The 25,941-nt window shown below is 47.8% G+C and overlaps 1 protein-coding gene across 3 annotated transcripts; it reads right to left on the bottom strand.

The window, feature by feature from the left end:
- Positions 1–1,287: 1,287 nt before the first annotated feature.
- On the bottom strand, positions 1,288–25,872 carry SVOPL (SVOP like). Of its 3 annotated transcripts, XM_069003058.1 has the most exons (17): positions 21,699–25,872; positions 20,934–21,109; positions 19,123–19,282; positions 18,498–18,589; positions 17,414–17,512; positions 16,888–16,959; positions 16,659–16,783; positions 14,864–14,927; positions 12,655–12,780; positions 11,178–11,306; positions 9,514–9,587; positions 7,455–7,657; positions 6,794–6,905; positions 5,944–6,025; positions 4,655–4,744; positions 4,194–4,307; positions 1,288–1,542 (listed from the first exon to the last, which is right to left on the bottom strand). In XM_069003058.1, exons 3-17 carry the CDS (start codon positions 19,199–19,201, stop codon positions 1,531–1,533), a joined length of 1,473 nt encoding a protein of 490 aa, XP_068859159.1. In that variant the 5' UTR covers positions 19,202–19,282; positions 20,934–21,109; positions 21,699–25,872; the 3' UTR covers positions 1,288–1,530. The 3 variants fall into 3 exon arrangements, with proteins under 3 accessions (XP_068859159.1, XP_068859160.1, XP_068859161.1); XM_069003059.1 differs by lacking the exons at positions 19,123–19,282; positions 20,934–21,109; positions 21,699–25,872 and having other exon boundaries at positions 16,627–16,783; positions 18,498–18,602; XM_069003060.1 differs by lacking the exons at positions 19,123–19,282; positions 20,934–21,109; positions 21,699–25,872 and having other exon boundaries at positions 16,904–16,959; positions 18,498–18,602.
- Between the last annotated feature and the right edge of the window lie 69 nt (positions 25,873–25,941).

Below are 25,941 nucleotides of genomic sequence, written 5' to 3'. Positions count from 1 at the left end.
CCTGATGGGGTCACTTGAGGTCATTTGGGGTCACTCAAGGTCATCTGGGGTTACTTGTGGTCATTTGGGGTCACTTGAGGTCATTTGGGGGACACTCAAGGTCAGCTGGGGGAAAGCAGCACTGCCACTGCAGCACTTGAGCTCTGAAAGGTCCAGCTTCACACTCAGGCTCTTCTCCCAATGGATGCACTCCTGCAGTCAGCTTACTTTGCTGTGTGTGTGAACCCTTTGAAAACCTGTCTCGAAAGAATCCCCTGAGAAAAAAACCTGACTCACTTTCCATCACCCTGACAATCATCCAAAATCACCCCTGCAGTGAGGTTTGACATTCAGATTTTACTACTTCCGTGCAGGTGGTGTTGTAAGGTTGAGCCATTCAGAAACAAAAGTTCTCTTCACCCATCTCGGGGAGCATTTCATCTCTAAGAACAGAGGCCCTCCTCCTTCCCTGGGAGCAAAGGGTCCTCCTCATCTTCATCTCTAGGAAATGAGGTTTCTCCTTTTCCATTTGGAGCAAAAGTCCTCTGCCTATCTCAGCGCAGGTGCTTTTGCTCACAAGCACAAGTTGAACGCTCCACCCCCTATGCCTTCATGAAATTACAACAGGATACTCTGATATATCATAGCTTTACAACAGAATTTCAGCTTTAAGCATCTCCTCTTTCTCCTCCCTCAGGCTTTCAGCTCTTCACAGCACTAAAAGGGTTAATCTCACCTGGGCATTGCAGCTGGAATGTCGATTATCACAGTGGAGAGCGGGGAGAGCTGAGCTGCTCCGGCTGCCCACAGCAGGGCTGTGGGGGGGGTTCCATGGCTGGACAGGGCCCATCGGCTCCAGGATGGCCGTGGCCTGGCCTGGCCTGGCCCGAGCAGGGCCTGGGCCGGGCCCACTGGCCCCCGCACGGGGCCTGCAGCCTCCTGTCCCAGTGCCAGAAACGAGACAGAGGCTCTGCCTCGGAGTTTCCTATTCTTAAGTGTGGATCACAGAGGCGGTCACAACTTTAAGTGGCTCAAAGAATTGTCCATATTCAAACTGGCCAGCTGATAGGTCCTGTCAGGTCCCAGAGGAAGCTGTAAGCACCCTTAGCAAGGACATCCCTTCCAGGACTATGCTTTGCTAACCCATGACAACAAGAACTTGAGGGAAGTACTACGTTCTTTCAAGATGCTACAGCAACAACTGCATCTACATTGTGGATTTTTTCCCCCCTTACCTCAATTCACCTGATGATTTTCCTGGTTTTATTTAATTGCATGTGTGCAGTGTCACTGCTGATAGCACTGGAAGTCAAGGGCCTTCATCTCACTTCACAGGAAGGGTAGAAAATGTGTTTATTGAATCATAAGGAAGGAGAGGTCCTTGAGAAATTTGCCTCTGCCTATGCAAATTGTAGCTCTTACACTGTTCAGTTGCAACTTGTGATGGAAACAGCATGGAGAAGCAATCAACATCAAATGCAGCTCACAGGAAGTGACAGATTCCAGAGGGTTGTTCTCTTTCCTACCCAATCCAACAGCAAGCATTCGCTCTCATTTTACTTGCTAAAAAGGGGGAAAGCAAAAATAGTACCTAAAATTATTAAAATGCTGAAAAAACTATAGGACTGGATCCAGTGGACACTAACACGTGTTTGGGTATGTCCAAAAGTCTCACTTCTGACAGGCAAGCCCCGGGACTGCTTTGAGAGGGGACAGGTACTGACCTAATAAACCAGAGCAAGCGTAAATACACTTGTTCAGTGTCATTGTCTACATTTCACTAGAAATTACTTACTTATTTTTTATTTAGTTGGTTCATTTAGACCCAGTTTTAAGGAACATATCTATTGCCTGGAGCCTCAGGACTAAATATTGCTGCGTTAAAAAAGCTTTTATGTCACATATTTAAATTCTTGCGTGGGTTGGATGTTTGTAGGGTGTGAGGCCCCTGGACCCTGTGTTCAGCAGTCACCACTGGCAATCCCTGGATGGCTGTGCAGACAAATGTCATCTCTCAAATGACCCTGAGAGCTTACAAGCTGAATTTAAAATGCTGGATTTAAGATCTAGTGGGCGCTTCTCTGAGTACACAGAAAGTTCCACAGATTTTTATGTTTCCATCCTTTTGACTTCTGCCATGTAAAGGCCAGCAGCTGGAGTTTGTAACTCTTATTTGTAGCAAGGAGGATAACAAATTAACTGAGTTAATTCCCCAGGAAAAGGGGATCCCATTAAGGAATGATTACACTGCCACTTTTCTCAACCACTTTTAGCCAAATTTGTTCCAACTGTAGCTGCATCAAAGCTTTTATGTTTCAAACTATCTTAGTAATTACTGTAAATCCAACCCCATGAAGGCCTAAGTGTCTCTGGCCTCTGCTCATGGGGTTGAATTTCACCCACAAGGGGAGAATAAGTTGGTTTGTCCATTGGCTTGTATAAACTCTGATTTCCATCCCCCCCCCCCCCCCCCCCCATTCTCTACAAATTACTATACAGGCATTTTAAATTGCATAAGACTATAAAGCACATGCACTTCTAAAGGGCAACCAGTTTAAGGAAAAAGGCAACAATTAATCTGTTAAGCCTGAAAACCAAATATTAACTGTCCCACACACCTTAGAAAAAATTTAGCTGTGCCCCAATGAGGTGTGTGTATACCTATGTGACAGAGGTGCCTTTGTAGGGAGGGGTTTTTTGAAGTCTGGTTCTAAAACCTGTTGGAGAGGATGAAAGTTTGGTAAGAAAGTTTCACAGATATGTAGGCTTGGCAGAAAGAGCTCTGAATGTAGAAACTGGGGATGAGGTAGAAATGGAAGCAAGTTTTGATATAGAGTAAAAGATGTTTTGCTGAAACACTGATTGCTGAGTAACTGAGAAGGCAAAGGTTGGAGATGAGTTGGAAGGAGATTTTTAGGAGTAGGACAAAAGTAGTAGGACTACAAACAAAGACATGCTTTTCACCAAGTAAATAAGTCTCAAGAAGGGCATAAGGAAATAGAAAACATGTCTTTACCAAAAAGAGAGATATGGCAGGCAAACAAGAAATGTTGATGTAGCAAGAAGAAGAGAGGTCTGAGAATTTTCCACTGTAAGCTTAAATTGTAACTTACTTACTCTTGTGATTGATTGGATAATAATGACTATAATATGGTGATGGTGGTAGTTCTGATAGGCTATAGGCAAATGTGAAGGTATGCTGTATGGTGCTTATTGGTTGTTATGTGTTAAGATACTCTGCAAAGAAGAGTATAAAATGCTTTGTAACTTGAACAGAAAGAGGCTTCAGGGATGCCTACAGCTGGAGCTGGCAGCTGTAGGGCTGGCTCTGGATACCCACTCCCTGAAATGCTGTAACTTCGCCTATGCAATAAACAGCTTTCAAGAGAGCCACCTTAAGTGCAGACATCCTTCGTGAGCCCTTCTCCTACAGAAGCCCTCATAACCCAGTTTGCTCAAACATCTGCCATGCTTTAGGCTGCCAAAGAATACGGATTATTGTCAGCCTGTGGTGTTGTGGTCTCTACGGGTCAGACTGCAGAGTGACACACAGTGGTGTGCCCATGCTGCTGCAGGCCATGAAAATCTCCACGCTGGTACAGATGAACTGATTTCAATCACAGGACTATTAAATTACACCACACCCTAATTAAACTGGTGTGACTTTCACAGGGGAGACTGCTGATTTTAGACTTTCCCCCTTAATCTTTGTGCATAGTGCTTTGGCTGATTGCTTCACAGGAAACACTGACCACAGCTGGTGGACTAATGAAGGTGGGGCTCCTGCCTGCCTTGAATCTGATGAAGAAATTGTTTTAGTGTTTTAGGTGTTCTGTGCATCTGCTGTGCTCTCCCTCTGTGAGAAGCTTCTGGTACTCTCCTTGCAGCACAGGCAGAGCAGAGCGTGTGCCCACGAAGCTGCAACTTCAAGTCAGGACTGGAGATAGATGTGAAGAGGGGCTTGGACAAGCTAAAGCTCAGACACTTACATGAGGTGGCTGGGGCTGGCAGCCTGGCTTGTTCCTTTACAAGAAAAAAGCTTTGGGCAACTGGGATAACAGTGCTAGAAGCTGCTGCAACAGCACATTCCTGTGTGTGCCTGTCCGGCTTGTGAAACCTCAGGAGAGCTGGGGATGGATTCTGGCTGAATCATCACCTACCAGTCCCTAAACAGCATTTAGATCCACAGGAGCTCCTGGCGTGGTGGTACCTACCTGCAGGGCCCTGCCCTTGGTCTCGATGGGCAGTGTGACTGCCGAGATGGCACACACGATGCACACAGAGGAGAAGAGACACAGGGCCCCGATGAAAGAAGCGCTCATAAGAACCTGCAGGCCAAAGAACATCAAACAGGAGCTCGCTGGTGTGGGGGGCTGGCACTTAATTAGCAATTAAGAGTGGACAAAGGGTCACAAATGCCTGAGAGACTCCACAATAGAAAAAAAAGTATCTTGTGAATTTTAAGAGCTTTCAGAAAGTATCAAATACTAGCGAGCTGAACTCTGTGATGACAGATACTCAAAGCTACATCTGGCAAAACCACCCAAGTACTCTGGGACTGGGGGGGAATTGATTACATCCTCCTTTTTTTTTGGATGAACTTCAGGGGCATCTCTCTGCATTTGATAGCAGTGCTCAGCACAATGTTTACCAGCATTATCAAGCATGCTCTTACTTGTGATATAAATGGGGCCACCATAGCTCCCACACGGCACAATGACCCACTTGTCCCCATCCCCAGTGCTCGCATTGTGGTGGGATAAACCTAAAACAGGCCAGAAAGATATTGGATTAGTAAACAGCAATCCATGATGTCTATACTTGTTTTCCTTTTTTAAAACTTTTGTTCAGAGAATCCCATTGTCTTATCAAGGGCAGCTAGTGGGATAAGATGTGAAAAGAAATAAAAGCTCCCTTGGGTCTCTTTTGAGCCACTACAAATCCGTCATTTTTTGCCCTAAGTAAAGTTTTAGGGCAAGTCAAAGCTGGATGTGATTCCCCTGCATTTGTTCAGCACCACTAACCACCACTATCTCCTGGCTCTATGACCAGAATCAGAGGTTAGGCTGGGTGCTAAAGGAAGAATTCCATTAAGACTTCTGGGCCCTGTACCTGGAAAGCAGGAGGACAAGGTCTTGTCGGCAGCTTTCAAGTCTGCCTATTCATTTTTGTCAACAGCACTTTTGTTTAGAAGGAGGAAAAAGGAAAAACAGATCCCAGTAAGAAATCTCCAGGCTTAGAAGAACACACTTTGTGTAGTTTGTTTTTCACTTTCTCCCAAACACCAATGTGCCAATAAAACACTTAAATATTAATTTTTCTGAACTTTAAGTCCTCTTAGTATCAAGAGAGTTTAGCAAGTATACTCACACAAGCCTTTGTTTAAACACTTTACTGGGCCAAGCAAATGGAGTAAATTAACGGAAGAAGATTCCAGGCGCAATTGTGAGTAGAACTGATTTATGGTATGGCTGTTACAGCAATGGTCTTCACATCAACAGCAAATAATTCAAAACTACTAAAATTTTGGTATTTATTAAAGCCTGGTGCAAGTTTAAATATTAGAGGGCACTATTAAAAGTGCAAGGGAGCTGCTTCTGTTTGCTTTGGATCACTTTACTCAATCACCAAGGAAATCCATTTAACTCCATACAATTGTTTTTAAAAAAAGACTAACAGAAAACCCAACAGAAAACCCAGCAACTTATACTTAACTTGCAGAACTCATGGCTCCAAAGTTGTATGAAGGACAAACTCTTGGAAGGATTAAAACTACTTGCAGACAGAACATGGCAATTTCCATTGGGTGAAAAGAATTGTATATATAAGCCAGGAAGCCAGAGATACGTAGTTCAAGTAAGGTGACTCTTAACTAGCCCATAAACTAGCAGGCAGCATTCCTGGGTATTCACAAATGGTATTTCAAGCCTCCAGGCAGCCCGACATACCTCAAGGAGAACCCACCTCTGCTGTGTAAATGTAGATGGTGTTGAAGTTTGCTGAAACCAAGGCACGCAGCACGAAGAGAAAGCCAACCATGCCTGCGCTAGAGAGAAAGCCAGTGGAGCAGTGTTAGTGTCACTGAGCAGCAATCTGCAGAGATGCCAGAAAGAAAGGGGGGAAAAAAGGGAATGAAAAATATAACTTCTTTCTGGTGGATATTTTTAGTGTATTTTTTAATTTTCTGGACTATTAAAATGCCCTAGGGTATATCACCGTGTCCCACAGCCGTAGGGAGGAGGAGGAGAGAAGATCCAGCAGGCAGGAATTGTGCAGCAAGATTGATCTATTTAATTATTTTACAAACTCTTTTATAGACTTTTTTCTTCATAGTCTAATTGGACAAAGGATCGGCCACCCCTTGGGGGTGATTGGCTAAAATCCTAAAACATCCATTGTCAAAATATTTTTCTACTGTACTATAAACAAGGCTTTTCAAGGCTGCAGGTGTTTGGTTGTTTACAGAGCTCTTCTACCTCTTCCATGAGAGAGAAAAGTCTCTCATGGACTTCGAAAATAGCAAGAAAATCCTTGTCAGCAGCATTTTTGTATCCACACTGGACTGTGCTAGAAAGCAGCTTGTTGGATGCTTAGGGGAAGCCATGTGGGCTCAGTAATACAAGTGAGCCCCTCTGCACACCACTGCACCACAGCACCTGCTGCCACAGCTTTCCCAGGAAAAGGAGAGCCACTCAGAGGCTTTTCCCAGACCTACAAGAATTACTGGCCTGAGATACCAGTGACCTGAGAATACCACAGCATACCCTCAGCATTGCATACCCTCGAACAAGACCTACAGTCTAAGCCAGAGTACCTCGAGGTGCAGATATTAAGGAGCAGAAAGAATAGAGCTGTACATCCCATGGTGATGCACAGGCTTAGACGTCTTCCGAGGAGATTGATGCTGAGAAGGTTCACAGGATTTACTGGAAATAAAAGGGAAAACCATAAAACATTTGATGATCTAACTGCCAACGACTGTCTGCCTTACACTGTGTGACTCAAAGATACCTCTCTGCATCCCCAGTGCCTACCAAGTGTTCTGTAAAATGCACAGACCCTGTCATTCTCTTCCTGTACCCTGTAAAAGCTTGTGATTTGCCCCATGCCCCTTTCTTTTCACCCTTCCCCTCAGATGATGAAGCCTGTGCTTCTTGAAATTGGCTGTGCTGAGGCAGGACACCAATGTCTGTCCTGAGCCATGCAAGTGAGGCACTACTGGGTGAGCAGCACAGGCCTGGGTGGTTCTGCTCCCTCTGGCCACAGCCCAGCCAAACACACGAGCCTGAAGGTTGCCTCATTGAGAGCCCTGCTGAGCCAGGAGCCACAGGCTCCTGGCCTGTATCCCAGAAGCTGCCAGCAGTGCCAGGCTCACGTCGGCCCCTGGCACGTCACCAAGTGCATGCACAGCTCAAACCTTTGCCGTGAGCACTGTGAGAGGGGAATGGCAGGGCAAGGGTGGGGGAAGAGGTTACGTGCGATCTCCCCGACGGTGCTGATGATCATGGTCTGGTAGGCAGCAGGCCCAAAAAAGTGGCAGTGGCAGGAGCTGTGGCTCTCCTCAGAGTCATCACCAGAGTCCTGCAGTGGTGGAGCCGCAGAGCCACAGACGAGGTCCCGCTCCAGCAACTCAGCACTGGCCAAGATGACGCCGTAATAAGCGAAAGCTATGCCAAGCCTGTGGGGAGAAATGCTGCAGTGAGGTGCAGCTATGATAGCAAAGGTGAGGAAACGAAAATGCAGCAGGTTTTGGGTGCCCTGGGATCTCTGCTGCTGCTTGTACCAGCTCTGCATGATGGACCACCTTAGCCTGAGCAGAGCAGTGGCCACTGGTCACTTGTCCCATGGCACTCCCCTCCTACGTGTGTCCATGCACTGCTCTTCCTCAGTAAACCCCACCCCAGCTCATAGGTCAGCTTTGTATTGGGTTTGCATGGCCAGGTTTTGGCAGTGGGTGGGGACTACAGGGGTGGCTTCTGTGAGAAGCTGCTGGAAGCTTCCTCCATGCCTGACAGAGCTGGTGCCAGCTGACTCCTGCTGCTGGCCAAGGCTGAGCCCATCAGCAATATTGGTAGTGCTTCAGGGATAATATGTGTTAGAAGGGGAAAAAAACTGCAAAAGTAATGGCAGGCAGAGAAAGAAGTGAGAACATGTGTGAGGAGCATCTCTGCAAACACCCAGATCAGTGAAGAATGAGAGGGAGGAGGTACTGCAGGTACCAGAGCAGAGATTCCCCTGCATCCCATGGTGAGGCAGCTATGCCCCTGCAGCCCATGGAGGTCCACAGTGGAGCAGAGATCCATCTGCAGCCTGTGGAGGATCCCATGCCAGAACACGTGGATGCCTGAAGGAGGCTGTGACCCCATGGGAAGCCCATGCTGGAGCAGGACTTGTGACCTCCTGGGGGACCCACACTGGAGCAGCTCATGAGGAACTGCAGTCCATGGGAAGGACTCCGATTGGAGCAATTTATGGAGGACTGTTTCCCATGGGAGGGACCCCACACTGGAGCACAGGAAGAGTGTGAATGTCCTTATCCTTCCTACCCAGGGATTTTCAAGAGGAGTTTTCATTAACTGGCCAGAGAGGCTCACACTGCACCCTGGCTGGCTGTCAAGAACACAGCATTGGTGATGGCAGCCTTGCTTTGTCATTATCAAGTAATTCAGAATACGCCTGATCATAAGCAGGCTGAAAAGTAATTTTCACTTTTTTATCCCCCCCTGGGAGTTTCAGAAATGAGCAGCAGAATCTGGGCCACCTGGGAAGGCAGGGAATGCTGGGGGGGATGGGAATGCAGACCCGAGAACATTCCAGGGACTCCTGGGAGGACTAGGAGGCAAAGAAAGATTAAAAAAATAAAAGATATTTCATAACACTCATAGAAGTCAAGGAGAAAAAAAAAACATAAAAAATTCAAGGCCTGACTTCGCAACATTTTGGGTCAATGGGTTCCCATGGACCTATTATTTATATGTTTCCATTCCAGACAGCAAAGTCAATGAAACATGTATTACCCTTGCAAACAGCTGCTGGGAACACTGCATATGAAATCTGTCTCCTTTACCTTAATTTCCCCCAGCGAGTAGCACTGGTAATGGTGAATGTGTGTCTGCTGGAGCCCCATCTCACTGGTCCTTTGGCCTCCCTTGGGGAGAACAAGTTTACCCCAAGCAGGGAAGCAGAGCTGCAGGCACATCCCACTGCAGGCAGGTGTGAGCTGTGCCCCGAAGCTCTCCCCTGCCTCCCAGGAGCCGCCCTGTCCTGAGCAAGGACTCACAGCAACATCCTGAAAGTCCAGCCCTTTTCTACCTATGTTAACAGCAACCAGTCAGGGTGTCTGAGGTGTGGTCTGAAACAGGGCAAACCTATGGTGATCCATGTCCCCATGGTCCCCTCCAGCTGCCAAGGATCTGCAGCCACCATCTGAGGCAGAGTGGTGTCCTGTTAAAGGCAGAGTCAATGGGAGACTTCTGCTCCCTGCACACTTTCAACCAAGACAATGAGCTGATAAGCAAGAGAAAAAAAATTTACCATATGATCCATATCTGCAAAGTGGTTCTGAGGTATTTGGGGTGGATGAGGTCCTTGAATCTTCCCCTTCTTTCCTGCAAATCATATGATAGAAATAAAAGTTTTTATAAAGGCATCTTTTATACAGGAGCAAGTGTTCTGTGAGAGCAGCTGGCACTCCAGGCCCTCCTGTGCTCCCCCTGTCCCCAGGCTGCTGGTGGCACAGACAGAGGCACAGATTGTGCAACACAGCACCCACCAAACCTCCAGAGAGGAAAGCCCGCTTCCCAAGAGATACCCACAGGAAGCTGCACTGCAAAGGATGGAGGAGGGGAGAACATCCTGCACTCTCCTGGCCCCCACAGGAGCCCCCCAGATCCCAGCAGTCTGGTCCCATTGTGACGGTGATGGTGCCAGAGGGGGCCCTGCTTGCTGCTGGGGGCCAGCACTGCTGGGGCTTCTGTGAGCTCCCACTGGCCCACGTGCTGCTCTGCCTGTGAAGCAAGCTTTTGGCCACACACATCTTCCTGGGAGGCCTGAAGTGCCAGCGAGCAGAGACAGGCAGGCACTGGGGGCCCTGCTGCTCCCCAGGATCCCTCCGCCAAGGGGAGACAAGGTCACAGGGATGGTGTGGGTTGCCTTTATTTTTATTTTCCTTGTCATTGGTTAAGACTGAGAGGGTGCCCAACTAACAAAAGCCCTTCCCACATCCAATGTGGGTCCATTACATAAATTCAATTAAACTACAGGGAAGCTTTAATCCTAACTAATTCCAATACAATAGCACCATCTTGCATGAATTGCTAAGGACAATACTTGGTGCCTGTGGGATTGAATAAGCAGCAAAGAGGTCCAGAAAAGGGATTTTAAAGAGCTGGATAATAATTTTGAGGCCCTGGACAATGGATTTGTCTAATCTTCCTTTCTTGGGGGTCAAAGGAGCCACCTGACTAAGTTCCTATCTATCAGTCAGCAGGGCTCACACTGGGGGGAAGGGGGAGGAGCCTGGGGGGCCGCTGTCTCCCCTACAGCACCCACATATGTTTTTGGGCATTTCAGTCCAGCAGTGATCCACTCCTGAGCTGCTCAGCTGCCTACAGGTACAGGTGGTGGTATCTATGAAATGGTCTCTCCTGCTCTGATCCTCTTCTGCTGGTCTGTGCCTCCACACTCGGGGACCTGGGGTCTTGGAACACAGTGGACAAACCAGGTCAGGGGCTGGGCGAAGCCTCTGGGAGCACTGTGTTGACCTCATGACAGGGATCCTTGCAGCCTGCCCAGTCACAGCCCTGAGAGAGACCCCAAGGGACAGTTCCCAGATCTCATGGCAGAGGGAACACCCCTGCAGGATGGGTGGGCAATAAGGAACAACATGCTTTGCCAGGAGCCCTTTTTTGTGGTAAAGGAAGCAAATCTTTTCTTAGCACAATATATTTCTGAGCAAACACAAATTGGGGAGGAAAAAAAAAAGCAGAAAGCTCCATTCCATTTTGAAGGCCAGGATTACTGTTTCTCCGAAAGGAAACGACATCTCCATCACCACATCCAAGAGTTGTTTGGAAAAGAGCCAAGCAAGGAGGACAGGAGAGGCAGAGCAAGATGTGGTTGGCAGTCCCTCTCCCTCTCTGAAGCCCAGGTGCCAACAGCCTAGCCTGGGGTGGATGGGCTGGGCAGCCTTGGCTTACCTTGGCAGGCTCCCTCAGCTGCCCCTCTGGCATGGCCACCCCATTCATCCTGGCTATCCTCTGCAGCGTGGCCAGCGCAGCCGCCGTGTTCCCCGTGGACATGTTGTACCGTGCTGACTCCGGGATGAGCTGAAAGCAGAGCAGGAAGCCTTTCTGCACCTCTCTTGTCCTGCTCAGTTTCCCATCACGCCCAGGAGCCTGCTCAGATCAGCACAGGGCACTCCATGAGCTGGAGCAGCCTTTTGCCATGCCCTGGGGTACACCGTGTGTCCCAGCCCCTCACACCCCACGCTGGGGGGCTCACCCTGCCCAACAAACCCATTGTTGGTCCAGCTCCTCAGGGGTCTGCCAGTGAGGCATCTGTGTCAAGCACATATGAAAGGTGAAAGCCAAAGACATGGGTTTAACAAAAACAATCCTGAATTAATTGACATTCTAAAATTACATGAGGCACATATTACTTGCCCAAGCAAAAGTCTTGAAGACACAACAAGGACATTAATGAAAAGGAAGTAATGGTTGAAATGTAGGAATTAACTCATCACTATCATTTGGTGCTTTTTCCAAAATAAAATAACTTTTTATTAAATGGTGTCTCTATTAAATTATAAACAACTACATCTGTTTCACTCTAATATGAATTAAAGACTCCTTTTTAAAGGTATGTATACTAACTCTGCCTTTTTTTTTTTTTTTTCCCTTGACTACAAACTTTTGCTATGCAATTTTTCTGGCAAAAATAAGCAGAGAAACTACACACCCAAGTTATATGAGTGTACATTTACAGCAACCTTACATTTTCCTGCCCAGGTAGCACCCCAGATGGACTTGTGCATTCACTCAGCTGCAGAAAGGGCTTTTACATCTGCATGGCCTCCACCAGCCACAGCTCAGCACTGCAGTGCCCGGCAGCACTGTAAGCAGGGATTTTCCACATCACCCTCCACAAATCAGGTGGTTCTCATGTCCAAGGCTGATTTTTCTGAAGCAGAAGGAAACCTGGTGAAGCTGTCACTCATTTGCTGTCTGAATACTTTACTGAGGCTGCTTTCCTCAGCCCTAGAAAATGTAAAGACTGAAGAGCATGTGCTGTGCCCAGCATTAAAGTGAAGGTATTACTTGTGGGTTTTTGCATACCCTGCCTTGCCTGACTTCCTCTCAGTGCCTGGCCCATCACCACAATCCCTGGGTACTGCTGGCAGCCTGGACACTGGAACCTGGGCTGCTGGAGGGATACAGCAGACCAGTAAAGCCAGGCCATCACCAGCAAGGTAACATTTCCCCAGCAGCTGGTCTGCAGCCCTGCCAGGACTTCAGGACCCTACCAAGCCACTGGGTGAGAGGACTAAAGTGGAGAAGGGAGGACACAAGAAGAGCCCCAGGCTTGCAGGGGGTGGAGGGTGATGCCTCGTGGTACCTGGGGAGACATCAGGGCAGTGGCAGTACAGCAGAGAGTGGGGAGGGGAGATCTTCCTACCTTGAACACCAGGATGAGAAGAATGCCAGGGATGGAGGCAATTCTGATCAACCACCGCCAGCCAATGGTTGGGTTCACCACTGATGCCAGGCCAATGATTAACAAGGAACCTGCCAACCAAAAGACCTTTCCAAGGGAAAGAAAGGGCTTAGAACATGAACTCATGGCAATGATTTGTTTATTTTCTTCCCTTCTGGTCTGGTTCTGTGCATAGGTGGCGAACTGTGCTAGGGAATGCTGAGGTTCAACAGAGCCATCCCTTGGCTGTCTGAGAAGCTGGGCTTGGGTTGAAGGAAAGAGGGAAAGACAAGGGTTTAGGGAGGGACAGTGAAGGTAGTCTTAATTAGCTCCAGGTGAAAACTGGTAATTTGCTGTGGCTACCATTGTATTTAAAGCTACTGCTTTTGTCCTCCCAGTCACTTCTCTGCTAGTGCTCATGCCCATGAATTTTCCTCTTGTCTAGGTCTCTTCAGGGAAATAGCAGATTTATGGGCTCAGAAGGCAAAACTAGGCCAGATTTCCACTGCTGAAAGTTGGTGGCTCTCCAGTAGACTCAATGCCAAGCTGTACCAACAGAGAATCTGTCCTCTGCTCTGCAAGTACATTCCTTCCTGAGGTTTGCTTGTTGCTATTAGGAGACATGTGCCTTTCCAGGGGATCACCCAAGGGAGCTCAGCCAACACAAATCACAAAAGCTGCAGCAAATTCATGAGTAGCCTGTGGGCAGAAATAACAAATTTCTGGGGAAAAATACAAGATTTCTCTTCTATAAATCTTTGTGTTTCTGATGACACTTTGGTAATGATGCCCTTGGATCCAGGAGGCTGCAGTGAAAAGCAAATTATCCCTGCCACCAAATTATCCCTTTCCACCAGGAGTTTGGCTCAGCAGTGGGATGAATTGGTGCACTCAGAGAGGTCACCACTGATCACCTGCACAAGCAACAGCTGCTCACTGCAAAAGTCTGCAGTAAGCAATGACGCAGCAAGTGGGCACTTGCTAACCCTAACCCTCTCAGCATGTCTCAGGCCACATTTGGGACTATCTGTGCTAACCCTGTCCTGTGCAAAGCCCCTGCAGAACCTGAGCACAGAGAGGAGCAGATTGGGACCTCACCTGGCAGTCACTGCATAAACCACTTTGACACTGAACTGTGCCATAAATCAAATCCCTCCTGATGGGAGAGGATTTTCTAAAAGTCCTTGCAAGGAGTTTCAAAGATAAACTGAGACTTTTCCTGGAGTTTCAATGCTGCCAGACAGTTGTTTATTAAGTCTTATCAGAGGAACAGAGCCACTAGTGTGACCTAGGTACAGCATAGAGCACAGAAAGCAGGAGAGAAGTCTAGTTATCAAGATTTACACGGCCTTTTAAAGATAATGTAACCAATAGTTACTAAAAACGTATATTATTTTCACTTTCCTACCAATTATTCAGTAACCCGGGCAGGAACTGCAGAATTCTCTATCCAGTCATTCCAAACTACTTTTACTGCAGAACATGGAGTAGTAGAAGAAGGAGAAGAAGGTTTGGAGGACAACAACAATCCTCCATTTTGATATTTTTTACTCTTACCTATTTACTACAAAGAGAAGCCCAAAACCTCTAAATTTTTCACCCTGTGACAATCTTACATAGTAGTCTATCACCTAATTCACACCACTGTATTTTCTAGTTGTTGTCTGACTGTTGGTAATTTTTCCCAAGGTTTGAAGCTAAAACAGTGTTGTTCAGGGGGGTAAGGACCCTTAAAAACAGGCAGAGAAATATTCTCGGCACTCTGGTTCCTACACCATTTTATGCCCAGGGGTCCAAAGAGGGGGGGGGATACACCCCAGCTTGGAGTGGGCTGGGAATGCCACTAGCTCTAGTGCCTGCCAGTCCATCAGCACTGGCCCCATTAGACCAGGCAGCCCCATTATCAGTAGGACAACCAAGAGCCTGGGTGTCAGCCATCGCTCAAAGTCCCTATACAATGTTTGGAGCATCAAATTATCTGAGAAGATACTGCCTCTCTCCTGTGTATGTCTTTAATAACACAGACAGCACACTCTGAGGTGCAGGAGGCAGCAGACACTCGCTCAGACCCAGACAAGTGTGATTAGTCAGGGAGAAGTGCTGATGTGCTGGAGACCTGGCTTCCAAACTGCAGGGGGCCAAATCTCCCAGGACTCGGAGCTAGAAGAAACAGTGATGTGTTCACTTTTACCTGAGACAAGGGCAACATGTATCCCCGGTATTTGGTGGGCAAAAATTCTGTTTGTATGATAAGTCTAGCAAAAAAAGAAGAAAAAAAGCAGAAATACAGCTGCAATGAGAATTTCCATACAAATCAAGTAACAGTTCAGCTCAACTCAGAGTGTGAATACCATCCCTCTTCCACCTTGAGCACCCAGTGATGCCATGAAGATGTTCTGCCTTTTCTTTTATACCCCTGTTATACCTCTTTTACAGCTCTGTATTCCTGGTGCTTTTTCCCTACATTCTTGGACTTGTTTGTCAAGCTGAGAGACTAAACATTTTAGAAGCTTCGTAGCTAGGGATCAGTGTGCCCCAGACCCCAAGGTCCTCTCCAGAACACATTCTGTAAACCAAGATAGAACCATCCCGGGGAAGGTTCCTTGGGGAGGGGGACTCATTAGAGCCTCTCACTGGGGAATTTTTTATAGATATGCTAATTAGTAACACCTATAATGTTATACCAGATCTTTTGGGGGTGTGCATTGCAGTGTGCATTGAGGTGCATTCGACCTGGACATGGTGCACCTGAGGATCCTTACAATAAATACCAAGGTAAAATCCCTTTTCCCCTTCTAACCGTGTTTGACTCTTGATTTTAAGACCAGGAAAAGGCACCACCAGAGACCAGGAATCCTTGTCCAATATGCCTCCCACTCAGGCACCACATTACATGCAAGGGAAACACAAGGCACAAATCCTTTCTAGCCCGTGGCTGTGGGATACAAGCAGGTAAACACTGCAGTCTGTACATCAGGAAACCTATGGGAAGGTCCTGTGGGGTGACTGAGGTGTCAGCACAGGCACAGATATGTTCATAGAAATGAACATTTTAGTAAAAGGGTTTTTTTTCCATTGAATAAAGAGAACACTCTGCTCCACTTTTTAAATGGTTGGAGTGCCCTTGGGGCAGGGGGCTCCTGGCACTGGCATCTCTCAAGCTCCCAGGTGTGAATTGTGCTTCCTTGGCTGGACAGAGAGAGAGGTGGGAAGAGACCCACACTGGCTCCTGCTGTCTCAGCCAGAAGTGTTTTTTAAAATGTTCCATTTCCCTCCATCATCAGAAGGCTCATTAGCAGCCTCCATGGCCAGGGAATGGGGGCCCTCCTGTGAGGGAGGCAGTGCACGGAGCTCAGCAGTTGCATGACCCAGGCACAGGTGCCTTCTCCTCCCAACAGCACCTCTCTCCCTCACATTCTTCCCTTCAGCAAAGGGCTTTTGGGTCCATGTGACCAGTTTGGGGCTTTCCTCTATGGGCAGCTACCAGGTTTGGAGGAACCATGGAAGATGCTGAAATGTTTCCTTTGTTTCCATAAGAGAGTCAACAACAACAACAACAAAATTCTTTTTCCAGGCCCCTAGTGAGGTGGTTGTTAATATTATGAATTTCTCCTCTCCACAAACCCCTTTCTGCCCCAACAGGGCAGAAACTTCATTTCAGTGGGAACATTTTACATCATTCAAAAGGAATTTTCTACTTAAGCAGAATTGTTGTGGCTTTTTAAGGAGGAAGCAGTCTTTACTCATCTGTTACTTGTCTTAATTGTTTTTATATGTGCTTAATAATCCCTCTGTCACCAACTTCATGTAAACCAGCTGCCCCCCTATATTCCAGGCCTCAGGAAACTGCAAATTAGGTCAATGGACCGGAATCTAGTGAAATTGCAGAACGGCTTTCTGTTCCATGGCGATGTGGGAATCTGGTCCCCTTCCCCCTTCCATCCCCTCCCTTACCTTCCCTGGGAAGGCGGCTTGCACAGCCTTACCCTTGCGCGTGGCCTGACACGCCACCTCCTACCATGGCCCGCAGGAACACAAACCAGATGTAGGATGGGGCAAATGAGGTCAGCAGGGAGAAATAGGCTGCCCAGAGGAAGGAGAGCAGCAGGATCTGCAAAAGGGCAAGAATTAGGGTCATTAAAGCACAGGCTCAGCCAGGTGCATGGCTCCCGTGGAGCGCAGGAAAAGGACACACAGCCCCCGGCAGTTGCTCACCTTCCAGCGGCCGTACCTGTCGGCCAGGAGCCCGAGCACTATGCTGAACACCATGTAGCCAAAAAACACCATCTGAGGGGAATGGAAACACAGTTGTGGAGGGCCCACTCCCAGCTGCACCAGGAGTGGTGCTCTGCTCCTTCAGCTGCGGCTGAGCTGTGTGCTCGCAGGGCAGCAGGAGGAACTGCAGTGCCCAGAACCACAGGTGAGTGGCTTTCGGGGGATGGCTTCCTTCGTGTAGACATTTACTGCTGCATCCCTCAAAGCTGGGGGTGGGTGGCAAGGATTTCAAAATAAGCATGTGGAAGTGGGGACTTGCTTTGGCATTAAAGCTCTGGCCATGGACAGCTGCTCTCATCAGCTTCATTTCTGGTTGTCTACAGTTGTGGTACTGTTCTTATCCCTGTAAGGAGGCCCTAGGAATTTGTTTGGTTCGCTGGGAAATGTGCTTTCCAAAACCTGTGGTGGTGCCTGTGACTATGATCACATGCTGGATGACCTGTCTGGGGGAACATGAGTCACTCACTGTTGTCACTAAAGCCACCTGCCAGTCTTGAAGCTGCCACTCGCATCGGATGAGAGGGGACACAACAGCTATCAGCATGATCTCCATGGCTTCAACCACCTTTGGGAACAAGTGTGTGCATTAGCAAGGAAGGAAACCACAAGAAGTCCTACAAGCCCTGCAGCCATGGCAGTGCCACCATGTCAGAACAGTCCTGGGAAGCCATGGTGCCTCCACAGTGGTCTGAGCCCTGTGCCTGATCTGGAAGATGTTGGTGACAGGGAGAGGAGGAGAGAAAGGTGCACCCAGAAAGTAGGTATAGGTACACTGTATATCTAGCACGTTTGGAAAGAGTCATCCTTGGCAGAGAAGACTCTTACCCTGCTGTCATAGTAGATCTTCACCTATCTCTGGAAACCAAGCTGCTTGGTTGAGTACCCGGCTGTGAATTCAGGCATCTAACATGAACTCTTAAAACTGTTTTTGGTTAAAAACATCATTGCTCCATTGGCTGCTTGCTCCAGCAGCTGCCTTCAGTTAGGAATGAGCTGATGGTTTACACACAGCATCAGACTTTTTCACCTCAGCTGCAGTGATCCTCATGGATAGACCCTCACTACGTCTTTACCCCAGCCTGGCTCAGGCTTTTGCCCAAGTTCCCAAAATACATACACAATTCACCCAAGAGCATGAAAGCTAGGAAATTTTTCAGGTAGCTGAGTGAGAAGACATGAGACCTTCTAAGCCAAATTGCACAGGGTTTGGGTGTCATGGGTATGGCATAAAAAATGCCACTGCGAGGCTGAACCTAACCCTCAGGCACTACTGAAGATGTGTCCTGACAGTGCTCCAGGGCAGGGGCCAAGCCATGATGCTCTGGGCCAACCTGCTCAGCTTTGCCCTGAAACAGGTGATGTTTGGCCCCCATCAATGGGGCCAAAATCTACTTTCACCGGTGATGACAGTAGCAGAAATCCTGCTTGAAAAGGTGTGTGTGGAAAAATCCATGCTGGCTGCAATGTGTGCACAGTTGTTATTGCACAGTAATGAGGAAAATGAGAAGAAAGCTTTTTTCAGGCCAGTGCAGATGGCTGCAGATACCTACCCCAGTGCTGCCCATGATGAGGAAAAGCATGATGTGGAACCTGCCAAACCCAATGGTTTCCACAGCTTCTTCCACTGTAAATGTCTTTTGCCCTGACCATGAAAAGAAAATTTAGACACAAAAACTGTCAGCAGTCAAACTGTACCTCCTCTTCGTGAAAAGTCAACATTTTTCATACTACTGTGGGACTGCAGCAGGAAAAAGGCTGGAAACATCTACCAGTTGTGTGTCCACTGACCAGCCCCTCTATGTCCTGGTGGCCAGGAACAACAGGGGGTTGCTGAAACAGCAGCCAGTGGGAATGGAGGAAGAACAGCCTTGTACACTTGAAATTGCTTTGCAAACAGAATAACATTTAAAAAATTATCCCAAGTAAGCAAACCCTCAAATTACCAATATAAACAAATGTTTACAAAAAGCAGAGGCCTGAGAAAAGCCAAGCCAGCCAGCTCTTCCCACTGCCATAGGCAGCAGTCACCAGCCTGGTAGGTGTGATAGGAAGGGAGCATAGGATGCTGATGTTGTGGCTCCATGTACAGAGGTTTTAAGTAGCACTACTGAGGAACCTCCCTCTACCCCAGCTAAATAAGGACCCAAATTTCTATTCCTGCCAACACAAACTCACCTTTTGGTGGTTCTTTTCTCTCTGTGTGGATTTCCTCCAAGCCAATAGCATTTTCTGCCTCTTTTGGTGCAGTGGCCATCTCAGCTCCTGCTGGGACCCACTGTCACTGTGGGCAAGGCTAGGATTTACCTGTGAAACCTCACTACAGTCACAAAGTCACCTGAGCAAGAAAACAGCAAGGCAGTTCCTGATGCTGGAGCAGAAACCTTCAGATACGGTCAAACATGAGTTTGTTTCATGCAGCTACTGGAAGATGTCCCTTGGCATTGGGGTTTTGGTGAAAACCACATAGAAACATCCCAGGGTAAGTTAGTTGTACTGACAGAGATCAGTCATCACATCACACTGACTGTTTTAATGGAAAGCCCAGGGCCTGCTTTAGGAAGTCTGCCTAGGGAAGACTGGAGACCTGCTAACCCAAGAGAGTGTGTGACAGCTTCCCCAGTGCAGAGGTCAGTGAAATGCTGATGCTGCATCTCCAGGAGCCAAGACATGATACAATCAGTAGTGGTTACCCCTGTTGGAGGCTCCCCAGTGGGAGCTGGGTTTGAGTGGGCAGTAGAGGTGCTGCACTCTGCAATTGCTCAGCCTGGTAGGAGCCCCCACTGATGCAGAGCCAGGTGACCCAGCCAGCTCCCTAACCCCAGGATCTTGGGGGTGGCAGGGGTAGCAGTGAGCTCCTTACCCAAGTAGCACACAGCTTCCTGCTGCAAACCAGCCCCTCTGCCTCATCCCTTGCCACGCTAATCCCCATTCTTTCAGGGTATCCATAACACAGCCATGCGCTCTGGATTGCAACTGGAAGCTGGATTCCTCTGCCAGTGTTTCTGACTCTCAGCACTAGATCCTTTGGCCTCATCACTGTTGCTTTTCCTCATCAGAAAGACTCATTTTAATCCCAGGGCAGGGATTAAGCACACTGATTGCTGTAACCCACAAGCTTTCCTGCTGAGTGCATGCTCCAACACTGCAGAGGGGGGGCTGAACACATCTTCACTTTGCTGACACCCTCTCCTTTGATTATCTCCCTTCAGGAGTGCTGGGCTGGGCCCAGGCTGTGTTCACAGCCAATCAGCAGAGACCAGGGAGGCTGCAGAAGGGCAAGAGCTAGAGGGAACTAATGGCCAAGAGCATCTAGTGAAAGATACAAACTCCCATTTGAGATAGAGGGCAGCGTGAACACAGAAAGCATGGAATTACAGTACTCCAGGATGGATACCTTGATACAATACTGAGGCACAGTTAGGAGGAGGTCATTAAGGGCTAATGGCAGATTAGTCGGTTGGGTCACATACCCTGACCTTGCTGTCACAGATCATTACAGTCCAGCACCCAAGAAGACACAAAGGATATTGGTTACATCTGTCTCTCAGCAATGTTCTTGGAGGCAGCAATAGCTGCCAGCAGCACGCAGTGCCACCAGCTAATCCTGAAGGCCAACAGCTAGGGGCCATTTCCAAGTGGAACTGGCTCAACAGAAACCAAACAAGGTGCTTGGAAGAGCCCACGGGAAGAGGTGAAGATTTACTGTGTGTCTGAATTGACAAAGGCTTTGCAATAACAAAATCTGGGCACCTGTTTTTCTCCTGTTTTTTTTGATTAGGGACCTGTAAACACATTCAGCCCTAAGCTGCCACATCACACCCATGTGTGGTTAAACAGACACTCTCCTCCAAAAAGTCTGTAGCAGGCACAGCCCAGGGTGCTGGCAGGACAAGCATCAAGCCCTGAGCCTTTGCCCGCCCATCCTGATGCTGGGATACTCTGCTACCCTTTGCTGAGGGGTTTTGGAGCATTTCAGTTGCACTTACCCACTCTTGGCTACGTGCCACAACACTTCCACGAAAGGGGAGGGAACTCCGATCCCTGGTGCTGCTGTGCAGAACTCCCAACAAGGGTCTGGTGGTCAAGCAGAAGGCTGCAGTGCCACCTCCAACACCCCACAGTAGCCACACACCCTCAGAAGTATCAGGATGGTGGATAGTACCTAATGTGAGAACCACACTAATCTTAAATAGCAGCAGGTGAGCAGGTAGGATACATTCTCTAGCATCTCGAAAAACACCAGAAATCTGTGCAGGCACAGTAAACCTCACAACAGCTCCTGCCAAACCTGTGTTTTGCTCATCCCAAACCTTTGCAGCCCTGTTTGCCCTGATGGAGCAGCTAGTGTCTATCTTCAAGGAGTCACAAATTTCCCTCTATTAGTAAATCTAATTAAACGCCAATTACATGAGCCAAAAGAACAGCAGTGGCACAGCTGCTCCTGGCAGGGAAAATAACAATCCTCCAGCTGATGGGAACAACCAAGAGTACAGTGAAACTGTGGCTGAGGCCCATCAGAATGATGTCGTGACCCCGCTGCAGGGCTGTGAGGCACGAAGGGCACACAACATGCAGTGCTGCCTGTGACACCACCTGGGAACTTCGTCAGTAAGGTCAGAGACCTTGTGTGGCTGACAGTTTTCCCCACAGGTGAGAGTGGGGGTATCTAATCATACAAATAATCGGATGCCCCCAATACTAAGCAAGAATTTACTAAATATTTATTCCTTTATTTAGTGAAGGTTTCTTACCTCTGTGGTGTCTCAGGCTCGGAGGAGAAGACCTTTCCTCTTCTGACTGTTTCTCCTCTGCTATTTACTTTTTTACCGTGTTGGCAGTGCTGTGGGTTTGGGATCCAGCTCCCAGGAGTCAGGTTTCCTCCTTGCTGGGCACAGGCAGGTCCCTCTCTGCCCGCCTCCAGCACCCAGAGGTAGGAGCCGCAGGCAGGGTGCCCAAGTGCTGACCTGTGCTTATCTCACGGCATCTGCAGGTCTTTCACAGGCACTGCCACCACGGGTGTTGGTGCTTTGTCCATCCCTTCTTGTGAGGATGACTCCAAGCAGATGGAAGGAGGGTGCTGGGACACATCATTATTGAAACACCAGCAAGATTTTATCTGATGGGTTTCAGAGGTAGGTCCTGCAGCAGTCAGTGCCCACATAAGGCACCTTTGCCACCCCCTGCTTGGGCACTGCAGCCACCAGCCCTTCTTAGGCTAGATGAAGCCAACTCAGGCACCAGCACCATGAGAAAAATAAGGTCTGCTTCATCCTTCTAAATTTCTTGATGAGGTAGGAAAATGCAGGGAGCGTTCATGGCTTAAACTCCCAAAGTGATCCCAATTACTATAAAGGCGTTTGCAGTTGTTGAATGTTATACTGTGAACTGGTTAGGCTGGGCCTGGACTTTGTGACCGGTTAATTATAAGAGTTAAGGTTAATTAATGTTGGCACTCAAAGTGTACAGGTGTAACACTCCCATATAACCACTAGATGCCAATAGCCTGAGAGGTGTCTTACATCACCCTAACATCCTGGGGATAACTGGTGGGAGAATGGAGGAAATGATTGGACAGGAACGCTTCCCGAAATGAGCCAGTGAGAAACCCTAAAAGGACCAGTGGGAAAGGGGATTGACAAACGAACCAAGCAGGGTGAACCAGAGGCTATAAGAACTCTTGCAGGGTTTCGCCCCACATCCTCCTACCGTTACCTTTGTGTACGGGGAGCGCCCAGCCTCTCGAGAGTGCTGATCCTTTCTGCTTTGTCCTTGGGGTCCTGGGCCTGTCCTGGGCCCCCACTTCCAGCTGTTATTTGTGTTTTGTTTTATAAATCAGTTAAAGCTGTTCAGGTGACTGCCCATTCATTTCACAACCTTGTTGCGCAACAAATCTCAGCGCTATGACAGGTGTGGGCTCGTGACTAGGAATGTATGTGCTGACCTTTACTACTCCACGTTGGTGTTGGTCTCACAGGGGTTTCCAAAGCCCTTCTGTTCTGAATACATACACTGAGCTGGCAGCAATGGTGCAACTGTTTTATCAAAGTGTGTAACTCCCACGCTGAATCTTACACTTCCAAGCATCTGGAAGATATCTGCTACCAGCCAGCATATGCTATCTCACAGCTTTATTTTATATCTTCTTCTTAATAATATCCCATATTCAGCCGTTATTGGCATCTGATGAATGAGATGCACGATCCAGTCTGCCAGATCCATACCATTATGTTTTCATTGCAAAAAGACAGCGTGTGTGCAATCACAGGAGGGCGCAGATGCTTCAGCATTCCAGCTCCTCAGCACAGAAAGGGAAAAACATGACCAAAATTCCAGTAAAATTCTAAGGCACAGAGATGAGCTTTCAGGCCCAGGTGTTTGGGATTGCACAAAGGGATACTATGTCTATCACGTTTTTTCAGCCACCTTGTGGTATTTTAATTATTTGCCATAGAAGGGCAAAGGCTGGTCAGAGTGAAGCACAAATGGAAATGCCTACAGGCATGAAAGGTCCGGGAGAAACAAAAGAGTGGGAGTGAGAAGAAAGGTCTCCATGCTGGCCAAGGACATGATGGAGAGCCATTGTATGGGTAAACACTGAGGAAAGTGCTGTTTGCTGCAGGAGCCAGGTGCTGGACTCCAAGAAACTGTTGACTCCTGGAGTTTCTGAAAGCTCAGCCCAAAAGCCAGTTCATTATCACCAGTCCGGAGGACCTAGGAGACTCAATACCTGGCTTTCTTCGTCTTCCACGTCACAAAGTTGTCCTGGTGGGAGGGCACAGACCCACACAGCAATGGCTCTCGCAAGAAGGAATAAAAAACTCAGGAAAGAATATCTGTGAGTGACTAAATCCAATTTGCTTGACTTTCTTTCTTTCTTTGCCTTTCCCTTCCTACACGGTCATTCACCGAGTTTTGTTTAATGTTCATTCCCTACAAAATGACTAAACTCATGCCACCAGAAACAAACTACTCCCCAGCAATAGGATGAGCTTTGGATCCAGAAGCACCCATTCCCCCCTAGGCACAGATCCTGAGTCTGCTGCAGAGGGGCATGCTGAGGTCCTGGCTTGGGTCAGGTAATGACAAGTCACACCTCTTCCAGCACTGGGTAAAGTTCAGATGAAACCACTGGGCTGTTGGACCAGGAAGGCCTATTAGTCTGTGACAGTGGACTCTGCTGGACCTGACCACACCCAATGTCCACATTCACAGAACCAACTAAAAAACACGTTCCACTCAGCAGCTGTGCAGGGCAACAGGCAGTCACTGCTCGGCTCCAAAATCCTCCTCATCCTCTGCAGGAAAACCTTTTAAAAACAAAGCATTCTCTGGAACATTCCTGGGTTTTTAAAGAATTCTTAAAAACAACCCAGAGGAAACCCAGGGCTCTCTTCAAAGTGCATCAGTGCAACCCTGCCTCTCAGCAATCTGAATGCTTCCTGAATATTAGTGGGCTTGGTCCTCTTCTGGAGTGGGGAAGTACCATGCCCGTATCACCAGGCTTTGCTGTTTTATTTGGTTACACAGCAAGAGAGAGGACTGACTACAGAATTAAGCCCAATGCTTGAGTTGCTGTTCAGTGCAGTAAACAACAGACCATCTTGTCACCTGAGGTATTCACAGGATAACTTGTTTTTCTCGCTGTAACTGTAAACCTTAGACAAAGAGCGAAACACCAAGAAGCTGTGAAAGGAATGGATATTCTGTTTCTGGTAATCATCTTCTCAGTTACACTGCAATCACATGGAAGGCTGCAATAAAGATAAAATACGTGTTTGTGCAGAAAACTCACCCACTGTTTCATAAAGCAAATGGTTTTCTCTGCGTTTGCTAATGCATCAAACTGGTTTGGCCTTTCTTGCTGCAAGACAGCTTTACTCCTGAGTAGGAATAGACAAAACAGGCTGGAAGGAAGAAACAAAGGTGATGTGCATGTGCTGAGCAACTGTGACACCATCTGCAGTCTGTGTGGTTTTTGCCTGTACCATAGGCTACCTGTGCCCAAAGAACTGGTGACCTGGGACCACGCATGGGTCACGGACACACTCCTGGGTCCACCTCTTCTCAGTTCCAGCTGCTGCTCCAAACCCAAGCTGTTGAAAAAGCGTCATGGTAACTGCTGCCCAACTTCAGTACGGCTTCTTGAGACCACAAGGGTAAAACTGGGACAACTCCTTGGCTTGGGGCTATATTTTCTCCCCTGTCACTGTAGCTGGAGGTGACTCTCAAGCCTGGCTACTGCAGAAACACAACCTGTAATGACTATCACACTGTGTCCTGCTGGGAGCACTCCCAGGTGGGTTTTTTGGTGGAGCTGGATATCAAGAGAGTGAGGTTTGAAAATAAGGGCTTATTCGGTCACGCCCCTTGGAAAGGAGCACTGTCCACTCCATATCCCTCGGTGTGCTCTGTTTTCTTTACATACTTCAAAGTTAAAAAAACCACAGCCTGTTATGATTAACGCTATTCAGTTTGAAAGATTAGTAATTCATGAATATTTCAGCAGATCGCAGTACATCAGTACTTCAAATTCATGCCAACTGTTTTGATTCCACTCTTCTTTCTGTTCAATAGGTATTAACATTTCTACACAATCTGCTTTAACAACCCATCTTGAAAAATACAGCACAAGGGGAGTCATCTTGAGTCTTCAGTGAGAAAAAAGTCAATAGAAATAAATAAAATGGCTGCCAATGTGGAAACTTTTGTTTACACAGCTCAAAACTAACACTTTTGTTAAGTGATGATGTGTGTACATTTCTATAATCCAGTGCTGTCAAGCCCTGGAGCAAATCAGATAAAGAGGGGGTTATTCTAGTAAAGCATGTAGAAAATTGCAAGCCTGCAATATGATCTGTCTTTGAGCTGGTTTGCATTGTGTGCTAAATGAAGGGCTGCAATCCTATAAGGGAGTTAATCACGTCATATGATCAACAACAGACTAATCATATTTTCCTTGGAAAGAAATATACCCCAATGACAAGGCAGCAAATG

The sequence above is a fragment of the Aphelocoma coerulescens genome, chromosome 1A (genome assembly GCF_041296385.1).
Source record: "Aphelocoma coerulescens isolate FSJ_1873_10779 chromosome 1A, UR_Acoe_1.0, whole genome shotgun sequence".
Lineage (NCBI taxonomy): Eukaryota > Metazoa > Chordata > Aves > Passeriformes > Corvidae > Aphelocoma > Aphelocoma coerulescens.
The sequence above is the reverse complement of the archived record's forward strand: the minus strand, read 5'-3'. Positions and strand labels throughout refer to the sequence as shown.